Source organism: Platalea leucorodia (assembly GCF_965183815.1).
Source record: "Platalea leucorodia genome assembly, chromosome: 6".
NCBI classification, from domain to species: Eukaryota; Metazoa; Chordata; class Aves; order Pelecaniformes; family Threskiornithidae; genus Platalea; species Platalea leucorodia.
This window is the reverse complement of record NC_138828.1, coordinates 59057782-59074666: the sequence shown is the minus strand read 5'-3', so window position 1 is coordinate 59074666 and position 16885 is coordinate 59057782. Positions and strand designations below refer to the sequence as shown.

Here is a 16885-nt window from a genome sequence, read left to right as displayed (position 1 = left end):
CAGCCATACAGCCCCAAGTTCCCATTGTTTTGTGTCCTGTGCAATTACCTACAATTGTTCAATGACCATGCAAAGGATCTGACCTGTTTCGCTTGGACCAGCTTTGTACAGATGAAGTTAAGCACACATGACATGAGCCAATGGAGCGTAGATATGATAACTTTACAAAACTTGCAGAGCTGTCATAAAGATCAATAATTATAAACACCTTCATATTATTTATTATTTCTACAACTTGTTGTAATCTCTATATTACCACTGTGCTAATCAAGGCTTTTTAGTAGTACTCAAGTAACACTGCAGTCTACTTCTTTCCAGAACTGTAGCAAGACAGTGTTACATACTATATGGCTGGCACAGATATTCTGTATCATCCTCATCACAACAAAACCCTGTTTAGAACACAAGCTGTAACAATGACTCTGAAAGTCCATATAGCAAGATTCTGTATCCTGACAAAAATATGGTCATTTTTGTCTCCAATGATGCTGGAGAAACACTGCTAATCTGGAGAACAATACAGTAAAGAGAAAATAGCTTTATGCGGCAGTGAGACTGCTTTCCTATCCAATAAGGATTGGAACATCACAATCTTAAGAGAGAAATATGTGGAGGGAAAATCCTATTTAAAATGTAGAATTCAGAAAGAAGAATATACAAAAAGCAGAGTTACTTTAGTATAATCTTCTATACTTGATAACATAATTCTTATGTATTTGATGTAGGATTTAGCGCTACATAAAATGATTACTAAAGCAATATTTATATTTTGGTAGCTGTATATACCCTGGATCTTTACATATACGTATTAAATCACTGAACTGAATGCAAAGACTTCAAGAAGCTTTGAATCAAAATGAAACAAACAGTTCTTAGTTTGTGTAAAATAATTTATAAATTCTTTTGAATTGCAAGTCTTGCTGTAAAATAAACAATTTCAACATTCTGAACTTTCGAATAATTGCCATGGATCACTGAAGGATTTGTTTAACTTTTTTAAAATGTACAAAATAATGACAATTATATACAATATGCCAATACCCTTCAGAATTATTTTGGTACAACCATCTATTGGTTGTACAAAAGATGATGTATTTTGGTACAAACATCTATTATGTTATAAAAAAGAAATAAAGTATCTTGCCATGTATTCAAAGCCCATCAATAACATTATGAGGAAAAATACTTTTCATAAGGAACTTTATTTATGTGCCTCCCAAGCCACCATAATATGACTCAGTTACATTACTGAGCCAGGATATCACAATCTAGCTAATGCCTTTTCTTTAAATATTTAGATTGCTAAATATAGATAGATAAATATATATACATTATATATGATGCACAGATTTAAGATTATGATACATTAAATTTAAGAAATATTTGGGAATACTGTGTTGATAAATTACTAATGTAGTTCCAATGGTAGTCTACAAATAAGGGTGGAAAGAGGGCACTGAAAAGATAGTGAAAACACAGCACAGTAGATACTAGTCTCCCAATTCACAATGATGAATTTCAGGCTTTAACTTTAAAAATATAAAGCAATTATCTGGCCCTCAAGGTCATGAAGAAAAGCTTGTGGCTCATGACATAGACATAAGCATAGTTATGAGACCAATTAAAGTCTGGAGAAGAGCCTGAAAGAAGTCCTGAAGTGATGAGGCTGCCCATGCAAATCACTGAGGGGCTAAGCTCCACGATCCACTGCTTCTAGGTCACCACACCAGCTTAAGAGGAGAAGGGATGTGCTGAAACCCTGTGGCTGCTGTTCCTCAGGATCCCTTCCTCCTCTCTCTAGGGAACCCATCTCCACCACTCTCCCAGAAGCAAAACACAGCCAAGCCACAGAGTTTTGAATACAGTGTCACAGAAGTTCTGTATCGTATTTAATGTGGACATAAAGGAACAGACTAGTTAACACCATCAAGACATCCAAATCTTCTCTAAGTAGATGTAGGTGAGCTCATAACAAGGATATCAGTACCAACCTGCCTGATCCCTCCATCATCATGAATGGCAGTGGAAATACACTGTACCTTAACAACACATACACTGCCCAGAACAACTTTAGAGAAGAAAACATATTACCAGGCATAACTGACATAATTTCATTGACATCAAAAGTGTTTTGACAACCTACAGCTGACATAAGACCTGTCTCAAGATCTTTTTATTATGCTGCTTCTCTATGACTATATATGTATGTTTATCTATTAGGTGTCAATCAATGCAAGCAATACTTCCAGTTTTGTTTGTTGTCATAAGAGAATTTTTAAGAGCAAAAAGAGTCCCAGACACATCCCTTCGGCAACATTTTCAGTAATGTGGGAGAAGTAAGAGGAACATTCAACATTTTTTGTATAATCCTAGTTACTAGTGCCTTATATTCCATTCTTACATTAAAATTTCAAGAAGAAAAAAAACACAAATTGTTGAAATATCCTAATAATTAACTATCCTGCTATTATGTTATGCATTCATTCAGCCTTGCTCATGTTTGCTTTTATTTTTTAAGTTTTCCAGGCTACAAAAAAAAAATCCAGTTCAGCATTTTTGCAGTTGCTACGTAAATTGATTCAAGCTATGCTCGGGGAAAAATACAGAGCCTGAAAAGCTCAAGCAAAAAAATATGTCACATTAAAGAAACTCAACACTGATGGAAAATATAAAAATGGGGAAAACCCCAAAGAAATCCAAGGCAGTCTGACACCTTTGTGACAGATAGCACCTACAGAATCTATCTAAAGAATCAGAATAAAAATGGTTAGGGGTTCAAATAATAGTGATTTGCTAAATTTTTGAGATTTCTTTCTTTAGGCAACATGTGATCAACAACCACAGTGCTATCCAAAATTAATTTTGAACATTTTTTCAGATAGTTTCTTATTTGTGGCCTATTTAACATCCCATGGTTTTGAACTTGCTCCAGAAAGTCCTGTAAGAAACTTCCTCCTGATGCATTTTTTTTTCAATTCTTACTACAAGTAGGACAAACAAATGTAAGTAAAAAGGTAACATAAAGGTAAGGCTTTGAAGCTTGTGATTTTCAGAACAATCAGAATTTATAGCTCTCTAGCATCTACTTCATTTACCTGCAGCAGTTTACTCCTCCTTTCCTGAGAAGTGATTTCAAACAGCCAATGACAAGTTAAATCACATCAGAGAAGGGAATCACAGGATAATTCAGGAGGTCTCTAGTCCAACCTCTTGCTCAAAAGCACGGTCAGCTATGAGGTCAGAACAGGTTATCAGGGCTTGATCCAGATGAGTCTTGAAAACCTCCAAGGATGCACAACTTGCACAGCATCACTGCACAGCCTGTTCCAATGCCTGACTGCCTTAATGAGGGAAATGTTTTTCCTTTTATCAAGGAACTTGTAAATCTATTAAGAAGCTTGAAAGCTGAGTGTGTTATACGGCTACCACATGTAACATTTAATAGTCTTAATTTACTGATCCACAGTCTAACACCACATACCTTCTTGAATAGAAATTATGGCAACCCACTCTGAACCAGCAGTAATTATCCAGTAACTTGCAATAGTCTTGCTATATGATTGCTTGATAATACAGTAAATTGCTTTTACCACTATTGCTTTCACTGTTATAAACTGATTTAATTGAGCAAATTAATGACTGAGACCTAACCACTGCTAGGAATCAAGATGAACTTTGGTAAAATGTCCATTTCTGTATTGCTAAACTTCTAATATAACCATAGGATAAGGAAGAAGCGAAACAAGTGCAGTTTATTGCCAGTCACGGAGACGATAAGAACTAAATTTTCCAAACCAGCAGCCTAAATTTAAATTCGACTATCCCTACTGCTTGCCCAGTGCTCAAAGTGCAGATGGAAATTCTTACTGAACTTGGCTGGATTTTCTGAAAATACATTCAAGATCACAAGCATTGATTTGGAGGTCAATTTTAGACTCATATTATTCTCAAATGTGATTCGTTATATAGTTCATTAAAAAGGATAACTATTTTTGCTAGTAGCCTCACTTTTGATGATAGAAGACAACCCTGATTCCAAAAACATGTATTAAAAAGATTAAAAAAAAAAAAAACCAACAAAACCAGTGAGTACATCTTCTCAAACTTCAGAATATTTTTACTGTTTTCAGAAAGTGCAGCTAAGCAACCCTCCAAGCTCCTTCACACCTTTTATGCATCATAAGCGTGACAATATAGAAAGGTTTGCATACAGTCACATCATTAATATTAATTATAAATAAAACATTTTTATGTAGTATAAAAAACAAATATTTTTTTTCCTATGTGTTTTTTTCCAGGTTACTAGTTGCTTAGAACAGGCGCTCTTTTCCCTCCATATTTTGCAGCCAAATGTAAAGAATATTTAGATTAACTTTACTAAATTGAAGATTACTATTAAATTTACTCCCCTTCAGCAGCATGGTCACAGAAACACAGTATGCCATGCCACTAAATAAATATTAGTTAGATGCAACTCTTGCCTTACTGGTGTCTTTAACCAAGAATGCCTTGCTTTTCCTATATAAAAATAACTGAGGGAGTTATTTCTCATGTATTTTATGTTATAAAAAGTTCATGAAATTGTGAAAGACCTCACCTGGAATCATTGTCCTGGTATTGAGGCCCTGACACAGACCTGTGACTATGGTGCGTGGCCAGAAGTCCCTGGAGGATGCAGCTCCTGGCTTATTTGCTGGTGTTCACAGAAAGCAGATGTGGCCACCACAGTGCCAGGCCCCTGAGGGGGCACCGCCAGGCTGTACTGGCCCTGATCCCACCCCCCCAGGGCTCCCCACACCCTGCCAGGGTGCCATTTCAGCCCCCTGGGGCCAGCAGGGCCAGTCTCCAGTTCCCCATAGCCCTGCCCGGCCACGGGCCCCGCCAAGCCAGGCTGACCCAAAGGCACCATGAGGCGCACGCGTTTTTGGCAGGGATGAGCTATGTTCAGCCTTGCTCCTAAGTCCATGTCATACCCCTCAAATCAGAAAAGCAAAACCGTCTTCTGAAGATACGGACTTGCACAGGCCGCACAGCTTTTATTCATCACATCCACAGCAACGGGATTTAGGAAGAAAGCACTGCCAGAAGTCAGTCACCAGGGAGCTGATTAGACAGACAGCGTTTAACCTAATCTCCTCTACCACGAGCGCATTCTTCTTCCTGTAATTAAATGTGATCACAGATGCAATTATTTAGGGGCATAATTCCACCAATTTAGACACCAAACTACTTCAGCTGCAGGTGGAAAAAGTAAACACAGGAATAAAAATGTGAGTGTTGTTATGACTGGAGGCTGGACTACTAGGCAGATAAAAGTCATAGGAAGATATAAACTTAGCAGGTTACGAGGTAAAACTTCAAAAATTTCAGTAGTTCTCAAAATATCACATACTGAATAACTGAAATACTTCTGAAGAGTTTGCTCCTTCTATCCTAAAGAACAACAGGGTTATTTTGAAGCCAAAGGACATTGCTATCTGTTACTCCAGATGCTTTTTGGGGAGCAAAACCACGTAGACCTTTGTCTATCTCTGTCTATAACATTTAGAAATGTTATATTCATTTATTACATCCCCAGAGACAAACCAAGAGTGTGAAGATCAGAAATTTATGTTTGCGAGCTATGACAATGCTAAAACAGGTTAATATGCACAGCTTTCTGAGGGATCGTTAACAGAGAAAATTAAAGTCTATGAGTGCTGGGAAAGTAAAAACTCCAAGCAGGATTGCAAATTACAGTGGTCTTAGTTATATTCCTTATGTAATTTTGGTTTACTCTTTTTAATATGATAAGGCTTATCTACACATACAAATGCTGACAGTTCTTGCTCTGAAGAAGGGGTACTTTGAATGGGTAAATCACTCAGAAAGGCAGGTGTGAGATTTGATGCCAAAATTCTGGAGGTAAAGGAGGACAGACACAACCTTACTTGAACAATGGTCCAATTCTATCTTGCATCATAAATAGCTGAATTATTTTGTTCTTTTTTTCCCCAAAGTCCATGTAGCTTCAGCAATATTGATCTCACTTTTATAAGGCTGTATATTGGTACTTTTAGAATGATGGAATGAGTGGTATTTTTATTCCCAAACACTGGAAACAGACAAAAATAGGTGGAAAGGCAAGAGTAGCCATGCCTCCGCTTTGTTTCAGATCAGCTCAAAAGCCACAGTAAGCATTAACAACAGAAATAGTAACAGCTGTCTGAAGAGAACAATACTGAGAAGTGACTGGCTATAAATGGGTGACTGTGAGAAGAAAGGGAAAGAAAATGTGTTCATTAAGGAAAAATAGCAAAAAGTTTTGTTTGGTTTTAGTCTTTCCCCACTGTATTATCTACACATTACACTGATTAAATTGTTGGCACTCTATTTTACTGACTTATTTTATCTGCCTTCTAACCCTTTTGTAGTTGATTTTCATATTATTTTGCATTCATGAGTTTCAAAGAGAATGAAAGAACCTTGGATTAAGAACCAGAAGCATTAGAGAATATTTCTGTATCCACAAAATAGACATTTGTTGTAACTCTCAAAGTTTTGCAAGTATGGTGGTTTTAATGGGGATTTGAGTAACAGACAGAAAAAAAAAAAATCTGGTTTAATTAAACTGTTAGTAAGAGGTTATCAAAGTAACTGTTTTGCGCACAATTTATTTATATAATCATGTACATATGCAATTCTGGGCCTTTTTCCCTCCTATTATTAAACAAATATAAAGAGCTTCACAGATAGCTCAGACATATATAAAATATTCACTGATAAAAAGCCTTTGGAATGATAGTACACTTTTAATAACATCCCTGGAATACACTGACATAATTGTAATCCTTACATGAACCTCCAAGCATCCACATTCAATAAAATATAAAACAATTTCATTATTAACGTAAGTTGCAGGAGACTGTTTACAACAAAATGTGACTAGAGTCCCTGAGCACCAACTCGTCTCTCTCTGGGAATATTTGTTAATACTACTAAAGGGAAAAACCCAGTAAGGATGAGAGAGAAAAGATAAAAATGCATCTGAAGGTTATTGTTGTTTGCTCATATAAAAAAAAAATATATACTGACTGATTTCATTTCTGAATCATATCTTTCTGCTAATGCAAAGAGAACATCTCTGTGCGTATTAAGTATAATGCAACTGAACATATGCTAAGTGAAGACCTGAAATATTTAATTTCATTAATAAAAGTTAACGATGGTGTTGATTTCTCTCAAGTTTCTCAGCCCATTCCTTCTCCCCCCAAAGAGATGTGCAGCATATCTACTTCAATGCATTAGTTATTGTTGCCGTGTGTACTTGCACTTGTGATTGAGTTGTTGTCTCTGGATTGAGTTATTCACAGTATTTTTTTAGAAGTGTTGTAGTATTCCCTTCAGAAGGAAGCACTATTATTTTTTATTCTATAAGCCACTCCAGTTTTCTTTATTCACTAAGTGCATGTCATTGGAACAGAAAACAGGTCAGGCACAGGGTACGTGACTCGAGCAGTACAAAGGAAACCTGACATGCACACAGCCCAGAGGTGGTGGCAGCCACCCGGAGGCAGTGGCAGTCCCCCAGAGTCAGGCCCCTATCTCTGTACCATCTTTGCTCAGAGCCCCTGCCATAGGGTTCAGACATCTGAGGAGCAATGACTAAATTTTGGCCCAGCTACTCTCAGCTGCAAAATGTCGATGAAGGAATCATTGCACCAGCTGTAACTGAGAGCAATCCTGATGCTGCTTACGGCCACACAGGCCCCACAGGGCAAAGAATGGGTAAATACACTGCTCCCTATCTTTGAATCCTGTTTTGAGCAACTTTGGGAAAGACGGTATCAAGATAGAAATCATTCCATAAAGAAGAAACAATATTTGCATGAATGTTTTTAAAGCTTGTATTCATCTTGTTGCTAGACACATGAAACTCTCATTAACATCGTGATTTTTGCATATGTGTGGTGAAGTCCTGAAAATATTTAGAGATGCGGTGATATAAATGGAGTGACACCTTGCAGCAAGATGCACTCTTTAATTTAAACATGTCTTCTGAAGCTAAACTGTCAAAATGTAACAAACATGACAAGTTTTGTTACCACAATCTGATAAAATGCAACCAAAATGGAATGCCATTAGTTTCTACAAGTGCCATGAAAACTACAAAACATCACTGCTTACCTCCCACCAGGATTATGTGTACTAGAAACACTTCTGACACCAAATAGTCATCCATGTAGTTTGAATTCCACTTTTATGTGAAAGACTAGCCCAAGACTATTTGCTGCTTCAGTCCCAGTGAAGGTCTGTCTTGCAGCTGTGAATGGGACTTGAGTGTGAGTTGCACACACTGTTAGTCCCTATTTATATGATTAATCCCATTGAGGTCAAAGAAAAAAACAAAAAGAATAAATTCACTGAATAATCCTGAATTTATATGAGGCAAAAGCTAAATGTGCAATGCCCATTGCTGGTTTAAAAATAAAAAATAAAAATCATAGGAAACATTTAAAGAAAAGTACTTAAACTCTATTGAGAATGATAATTTAATTTTAGACATAGCACTTTTTTCTCCTAACATTTAGTCAATATATGAATTTTAAGCAGAGTATAAATTACCTCTTCTCAAAAAGAACATGCCGTTTTATCAAGCTGGAGTGAACAACCTCCCCAGGAAATCCAGCGTGAAGCATTTGATTTCCTAAAGCAAAATGAAATTTGCCTGTTAATTTTTTTTAAGGATTTTCCACTGGACTTCCAGTGGCTCAGTTTATAAGAGCACCATGATTTGAGAGTGCCATTAGAACTCCACCTGCTTTAAAAAATAAAGATCTTGTGATAAAATCATCCTTGGATATAAAAATAACATCTGCTTGCCAGGTTAGGACATCATTAGCTGGTACCATGACTCCAGCTTTTTTCAACAATTATACCAAGTCAAATAACCACCAACCAAATAATCAGTCTGTGGTGCAGAAAAGCTTTGCAGACATGACCTTGGTCAACTTAACTCTGTAACAGACTTCTTAGATGACTCTGGCAGTAAAGTAATCCAAAACCGGAGATAGAAAATCAGAAGGGAAGTCCAAAGCATGGCCATGATATTCACTTCTCCTGCAGTGACACCCAGGATCTGCCTACTCGCTGAGACAACACAGGGCAACGCTAAGCTGGCTGTGAGCTGCCAGGACCCCAGAGGCATAAGATGGGAGCACACCACCTTACACACTTTTCTTCTTTGCCCGTCGAGGTATCTGGCTCACCAAAGATCTTGCCCTTAAACTGATAACACACCAAAACATGACCGATTACTTCTAGTCGCTTTGTTCAGGCCATGCTGATGTTCAGCTGGACAAAGAAGAGGGCCTTTCTTTCTGCCACTTCTCTCCTCATTCCCATAGCATATTACTTTTGACATTTATGAGAGCTGCCTGAGCAGTTTTTCATTTCTGGAGATCTACGTTCAAAGGTGGAACTGTGGCAGAAAGAGGATAACGGGAGAATCGATGAACTCCCTCTTGGTGCAATGCTTAGTGAATTTTTGTTCGCACCTCAAATTCTCATCACAGTGTAACAAATTTGGTATTTGCTGCAAAGGAGAAAACCAGCAGAGAAATACCAGCCATATCATACTGAGAAAGCAAATATATTGCAAAATATATTTTATTAGCAGTAATGTTTTAATTTTAAATCATGTACCTGGAACAATATTATATGGAAACCTTTTGTACACATAAATTCTGTGTTTGAAGGGTAGATAACTGGAAGTTCATATTGACAATAAAGAAAAAATAAAATATTATTTGCTTATCCTACTGTAGAAAAGTAAATATTTCCCTGCAACTACTGTCATAAAACCTTGAAAATGTATGATGTGATCTGACACAAAGAAGCAGTTTTCCTGCAAAATATTACAGATCCAGCAAAGTCAGCTTCTCCAACCCTGTTACTTTGTTCCCAAGTAGTCCACAAGAGGTACAAGTCTGGGATAATATCAAACCCAGTGTGTTTCCATTTCCCAACATCAGAAATAAGAGCTGCTTGCATCAAGGTACTTATTGCTTATCTAGTATTGATCCTGGTATATAATATCCAGGAGAGTTGATTTTCTCAGTTAATCTCTAATTTTACCTTTAAAATACTGCACAGCAGTTCCAATCCTCAGCTCCAAATATTAAACTGGCTCTACAGTACTTAAAAATATAATTTTATTGTAATAAGAGCAGAAACTGCATATAATGATTAAACTCTGATAAGAAAAATCAAAAGGTTCCTGGCATAGTTTTTTACTGCAGCCGTGTCTTTACGCCAGCTGTAGAGGAACGTGGGTTCTTTTCATTATTTATTTGTTCAAACTTCTTTTTAATCTCACGTTTTCAAATCATTCTCAAATAGAGTCTCTTGGTTGAAATGATGACTAAAATCAGAATACCAGTTTCAGTAGTCTAGATTATCACACATTATGTCAAGTGGTGGCATAAGAAAGATATTCTCATATTAGTAATTTATGACTGCACACTTTGATTCATCCTTTTACATTCAGGGATATATATTTTGGAAGAATGACAAGATAAAGAGTAGTCTATTATTTATTTATTTTTAAACTGTATTAGAGTTGAGCTTGAATCATAAGGCAGAATATCCTGAAGTTTTACGTCAGTTTTCCAAAGTCACAGGACTACCTACAGAATCTCTCTTTAAAGGGCTTTGCTCAATAGTCCTACCAGAAACAACATTCCTAGATCTTGATACTGTCAGAAATCTGAAGCTTTTCTGCATTGTGCTTGTGATACTGATTTAATCCTTCATGTCTTCCTGTACCACCAAAAATTTGTACTCTAATCTTTGAGGCTCTGGTTCAGGCTCAAACTAAACTGTCCAACTTCACCTTAACATTCCACAAAGCAGCAAAATCTTTATTTTACTTTTGTCTTGATCTCCTTTCTTTTCTCAGCCTAGCAAGTTTCAGATGTATTTGTTCCATATAAAATAGCACAGACACACTCCACGTAGCAAAAACTCCACCACAGAAGCAGCGATGGATGGAGAGCAGCTTGGCATGACCACAGAAACCACCTGCAGGATGGCTCTCATACCACTTTGCCCTCAGAAGAGCAGTACAGGGTTATCTGCCAACCCACCATCCCCTTGCCATCCCGGTGGCACATTGAACTGGATTTGGTGTTCACAGAGCAATTAACATCTCAAAGTATTTTATGTATATGTTTGTTCCCCATGTTTCAAGTGTCACCTTCTGTTTTCTCCTTTTTATTGCAAAGACACAAGCAATGCTGGTTGGGGTTTTTTGTTGCTGTTGGGGGGTTGGGTTCGGTTTTGTTGTTGTTTGTAGGTTTTTTTTCAAAATACCATATTGTTTCCTAAAAGTTCATTGCTTCCAACTGCTTATTCCCCACTGATTATGAAATTATTATTACTTGTTTATGGCAATTTCCACAGCAACCAATGTAATCTCAGAGCGCTATGAATTCAAGTGGAAAATAAGCACCATAAATTCATGGAAATGTCACCTGTTACAAACAAAAACAGGACACAAGGAAACAAAATGTCACATGTGAAACAGGAGTGTCAAAACAGAATACACATCAAAGTTTTTTTTCATGAAATATTACTGCATTCTTCTTACAATAAACATGTCAGTTCAGCACAGAAAGTTTCCAGCTGAGCAGGATGCTCTCAACACTCGTAAGTCAGATTGCATAGCAGATGTTAACTGTAAAATCCATTAAGACCAATTACATTCTACAGAAGAAAAAAACAGTAATAGCATGAACAGGCAATTCTGCATTACACAACAGTACTGAGAGATACAGTGAACCACAAAAAAAAAAGACAAAAGCTTAAAAATGTAAATCACACCCTTTCCTCACAAAGAGACCAGCTAACAGAAAGTCTGTTGTGTTACCTACAGCTGCATGAAGCAAGGCCTCCTTACTTCTAGTATCTTGTCACCAACTAGAAGCAACTTCAGAAGGCCATCACCTATTGCACACCAACAGGTAATTAATCAGTGGTCCCCTATAGCATCTTGAAACTAAGCAGCAAAAGAGTTTTAGCCTCTTTCCTAAACTGCATATGCATTTCATGTCACAGTAACTGACCCAAGTCACCCTCACACGTACTAAGGTGAGAGCTTCAATAGCTTAGAGATCCCTGTTAGCCTTCAGGCACGGAGACAAGCTACCAGGAATAAAAAGGGAAAAGTTTGTGGTACACTCTGGTAGAGCCTTTTCAATACCACATAAAAAGTTACTCTTTTTACTGACCATTAAGAGATAGGATTTGTAATAGACACATGGAACAGATCTGTGAGCACTTGTCAGAACTAAGCCGCCAATGCAAGGTGCAAGTTAAATTCTGGCCATGTTATAATTGCGTAGACAAATGAAGCTGTCATTACATACATGATAGCTTGCACACCACTGGGAGCAAAGAACCTCATTTTTTTAATAGAAATTATGCATACTAAGTCTCTGTACTTGTCAGGACATGTTGCCAAAGGCTGAAGCATTATTTCCTGGTAAGCAGTTTCAAACGACCTCTGGTTCTTCAATCAGAATTAGTCTGCAACAACTAATCCATCCCTAAATATTAAGAAATCCATAAATTAAGTAAATGTATGTGTAGTATCCAAGGTGAATTTAATCTGCAGTAATGTTTAAGAAAATATAATTTTCACTTTTTAAAAAGGTGACAGGTGGTCATTTCAACTCAAAATACCTACTGAAGTTTGAGATACTAGAAACAGACCTGAAATCTGTTCCACAAACCATAGATGAAAGGCCACCTTTGGCTTTCAAACATTCCTTAGTAGCTCTCAGTGAGAAACTCATTCAGCTACTCATGACCTAAGGAAAAGGGCAGAATGTATATATCCTTATATATTTTTCCAATTGCTTTGCTATCTACCATTACTAGAAAACAGATTTGTCCACAAGTCCTCAGGAGAAATGGTGAAAGAGAAGTTTTTGTGGCTGCTATAGAGTTACAGACCAACAACTAATACAGTTGCTGGTTGCAGATGCTCATGCTGTCAATAGCAAGTACAAATGCAGGTAGGGCTTTTTCCAGTGGAACATAAAAATAGGTTTCTTCTCTACTAGAACCAAATTAAGTCTCAGACACTGGCTAAAACCAGAATAGGCTCCCCAAACTTTTTTGCCTTTATATTTTTGTCTGTAAGGCACAGCCCACGGTTGGACATTGTCCAAGAGAGCTCTTGAAATCAGCAACCTCACAACCAAAAGTGCCTCCTTTCTGGGGTCCATGGGGACATGCGGCAAGGAATAAATTGAAGAATGACTGCTCTTCTCTTCGTGTATTAAGCTCTGTTTGTGAGTGAGGAAGGAATATGGTCCTGGCAAATGCTGTTGGAGATCCTACAGCCAGTAACCCTGACCGCTCTTCTCACCCCTGGTGCAGAGCTCTAAGGCTTCCAAGGTTTCCTCTCCCTTTCATGGATTCTTGTGCAGCAGTCCAGCAAAGCAACAGCAAGCATCCAATCCATCCAGGGCATTTAATAATAATAAAGTATTGTTTTATCAACAGTCTCCACCAATCGGACATTTAGTCAGTTTAAAAAAAAAAAAAACACACACACCCCCCAAAAAAAACAAAAAACAAAACGCACAAACCTAAAGAATTACTTCAGGCATTGTGTTTTGCTTGTTTCTCTTCCCATTTTGGTGATTTTAAAAGTTTTGTCTCCATGTTGCTATATTTCAGAAAAATCTGTCTAATCATACAAAAATGTATAAAATCGTTAAACAAAAAGGTTGCTAAATGCATAACAAGCAACCAAAATGAAAATCTGCTCATCTTTTCAGCGTACTTTTCTCTCAGCCATTTTTTTTCACTCAGAAGTAAAAAACCAAACACACACACAAAAACATTAGGGAAAACCATAAATTTTCAGTTAACTGTATCAATTTAAGTAATTAACTAACTGTTTTACTTTTCATAACATTGTAAGCTAGAAGACCAAAAATCAAAACAAAAATGATGTACAACATCCAATTCTTCCCTGGCATCATTCCACGTAAATCAGTGGTATTACACCAGGGATTAATTTGGAACACTGATCTGAATTAGAGCACTGTTCTATACAGCAACCTCATCATAACACACACACAAAAAATATCCAAAACATTACGAGCATCACAAATGCACACAAATAATTATGCACCTAAAAATCTGTTTCTGAGCAGAACAAGCTATTTCATAGTCTTGGTAATAACAATAAGGAATTTCTACTATTTTGAAATTCAGTACATCCATTTTTCTCTGAAAGGAGATTTAATAATCATGTAAAATACTTGACAAAGTCCACACAGAAGAATGTAAACCTCCTCTACAGCTTAGTTTTTACATATCCTAAAATGAAATATGACCAGCGATAGGTTATGCAATGAATCTTCAAAAACTGTTTTAATATAGTTTTGAAGATTGATTTGAAGTACTTAAGTCTGCTCAGCAAAGGGTGGTCACCACCTATATAATATCCAGCAATGTAAACTATTTAATGAATTTCTCCTCTGAGTAGAAAACCATTCACATTTCCCTCCTCTATTAAATACTGTGCCTAGGTCCAGTTTTGCACACAGAACAGGTTGCTTCTGTTTAGCTGCCCTGCTGGTGAAGTTAGTTGGAGGCTGCATCTCCCACCTCACCACAAAGGCAGGCAGATGCTCTACCAAAGCATCCCTCTTGTACTCAGGGAGTGTGAGACCATGCAGAGGCAGGAGAAGAGAGAAGTGAATGGAGAACACCTCTCTTCCACACCCTTACTCAACTCTGAAACCCATCAGTAAGGTTTAAGGCTGCCTCTGCCTTTCAAAGACAAATCTCTGCCAGGGGCTGGTTTTCTCCATCCAGCTGCGGTTTCATTACCCAAAACGACTGCCCAGCCAGCGCCCTACATAGCACTACATACTTTGCCAGACTGAAACTCATCCTTCATCTCTCAATTTTCCTATTTGCAAGTGACCTGAAACCTTTAAGGCTACCCACAGACAGCTAGTGGAGCTGCTTAGGAGCTCTGTACTGGCTACAGAGTGGTTTATTTTCTTTTTTTCCATTTTTTTTTTCCCTTGAAGCCAGACTCTTTCTTGCTCCTCGGGAAGTTGGCTGTGCCTTCGCTGCCCCTTCCCTCAGGGAGACCGTGCCCAGGCGCAGTGCGCTCACTTGGGAAGGAAACGCAGCGATAAAATATTAAAACCCTTCCTTGCTCGGGGCTCCGCCGTTGCAATCCCTGCACCGCCTCGCTGGGAGGGAGCGCCGCAACCCTCCGCGCCGGAGCCAGCGCTGCGCCCGCACCGCGCCCGCACCCCCCGCCCGGCCAGCGGGGCTGGGACCCCCCCGCCGCCGCAGCCCCCCGCTCCGGCACCGGCGCGACGCCCCCCGGGAGACCCCGACACGGGGCAGACGGTGCGGGTGGGCTGGTTATCCCCGCGACACGCTCGGCACGAAAAGGTGGGAGCAGCCCCGATTGCTCCAAGGAGAGGGGGGAGCTGCTCCCTCGCCGCGCTCCGGACGGGGCACTAGGCAGCCCCGTCCCGCCCCCCCAATGCACAGAATAAAATGTGAACTGTGGCGGTGACAGCGCCGAATGAAAGGGGGAAGGGGGCAGCCCCAATTTCTCTCGAGCTACATGTTGCTTTGGGACAGCGAGGATTGGAGTGCGGGGGTGCAGATGTACTTTTAAGTGCACACCGCCATGCACCCCCCGGGGCCGGGGGGGCGGCAGGGGCGCGGGCAGCACTTACTGAAGAAGATGTACTCGGTGTAGCTGCTCCAGATCTTGTCGTCCCTGTACTGGTTGATGAAGGCGGCGGTGCCGGTGGAGTTGCAAGCCACCATGTGGAAGCCCGCCTCGGAGAGCCGGTCGAAGGCTTGCTCCAGGTAGGTGAATTTGAGGTAGAAGCGGGAGGTGTACTTCTCGGGGGGGCGGTCGGGGTCGCGGCTCTCGTTGAGGGTCTCGCCGAAGACCTCCTTGGCCAGGGCGATCCTGCCGCACACCATGATGCGGGCGACGCGGCGGAACTTGGCGTCCGCCTGGTTGTCCCGCACCGTGGTGTAGGAGCCGCGGTAGCCCACGGTGAGGAAGCCCGAGCGCTTGTCCAGCGCCGCCCGCTGCAGCCGGTCGCTGCTGCCCTGCGAGTTGCTGTCCTCCAGGTCGCTCTGGCAGCCCTCGTCGTTGAGCGAGCTCTGCTTGGTGACCTTGGGCGAGAGCAGCTTCACCAGGTCGCCCAGCTGGAAGTACTCGGCCTCCCGCAGGAGCCGCTCCTTCTCGGGGAAGTGCTCGGGCAGCGCCAGCTGCTTGTCCCGCAGGTAATCCAGCACGTACCTGAAGAGGAAGCCGTCGCGGTCGATGAAGAAGCGCGCCCGGCTGTCCCTGGGCAGCTGGCGGGCCGCCGCCGGGCCGCCCCGGCAGGGGGAGAACATGGTGGCCAGCGTGCTGTCCGGGACGCTGAGCAGCGTGGAGTGCCTCGTCACGTACACCTGGCCCCCCACGTTCAGCTCCACCACCTCGGGGAACGGCGAGCCCGACGGCCCCGACACCATGTCGCTGATGGGCAGGATGCTGCCGCCCGCCTCCTTCAAAGCCATGGCTGCGAGCGGGCGGCCGCGAAGGAGGGTCTCCCTCCTAAAAAAGGCGGCCTCCCTCCCTCCCTCCCCTCCACCCACCCCACCCCTCCTTCTCCTTCTCCTCCTCCTCCTCCTCCTCCTTCCCCCGCCGCCCGGCGCGCCCGGAAGCGCCTGGACGGAGCCGCTGCTCCCGCCGCCCTCCGGCACGGCGGCGGGCGGCACGGCCCCGGGGCGCGGCGCCGGCCCTCACCTGCCCCGCGGCGCCCCCTCGCTGCCCCGGCGGCGGGACGGGACG

The 16885-nt window shown here is 40.8% G+C and overlaps 1 protein-coding gene across 1 annotated transcript in view; it reads right to left on the bottom strand.

Moving 5' to 3' along the window:
• Positions 1–16611, bottom strand: part of KCTD8 (potassium channel tetramerization domain containing 8) — a gene marked incomplete at both ends in the record, with an annotated part of 94451 nt that extends 77840 nt beyond the window's left edge. The window contains one exon of the mRNA XM_082315291.1: positions 15768–16611. Within this exon, the coding sequence (XP_082171417.1) occupies positions 15768–16611 (844 nt within the window). The remainder of the gene's footprint in view (positions 1–15767) is intronic.
• Positions 16612–16885: the final 274 nt, after the last annotated feature.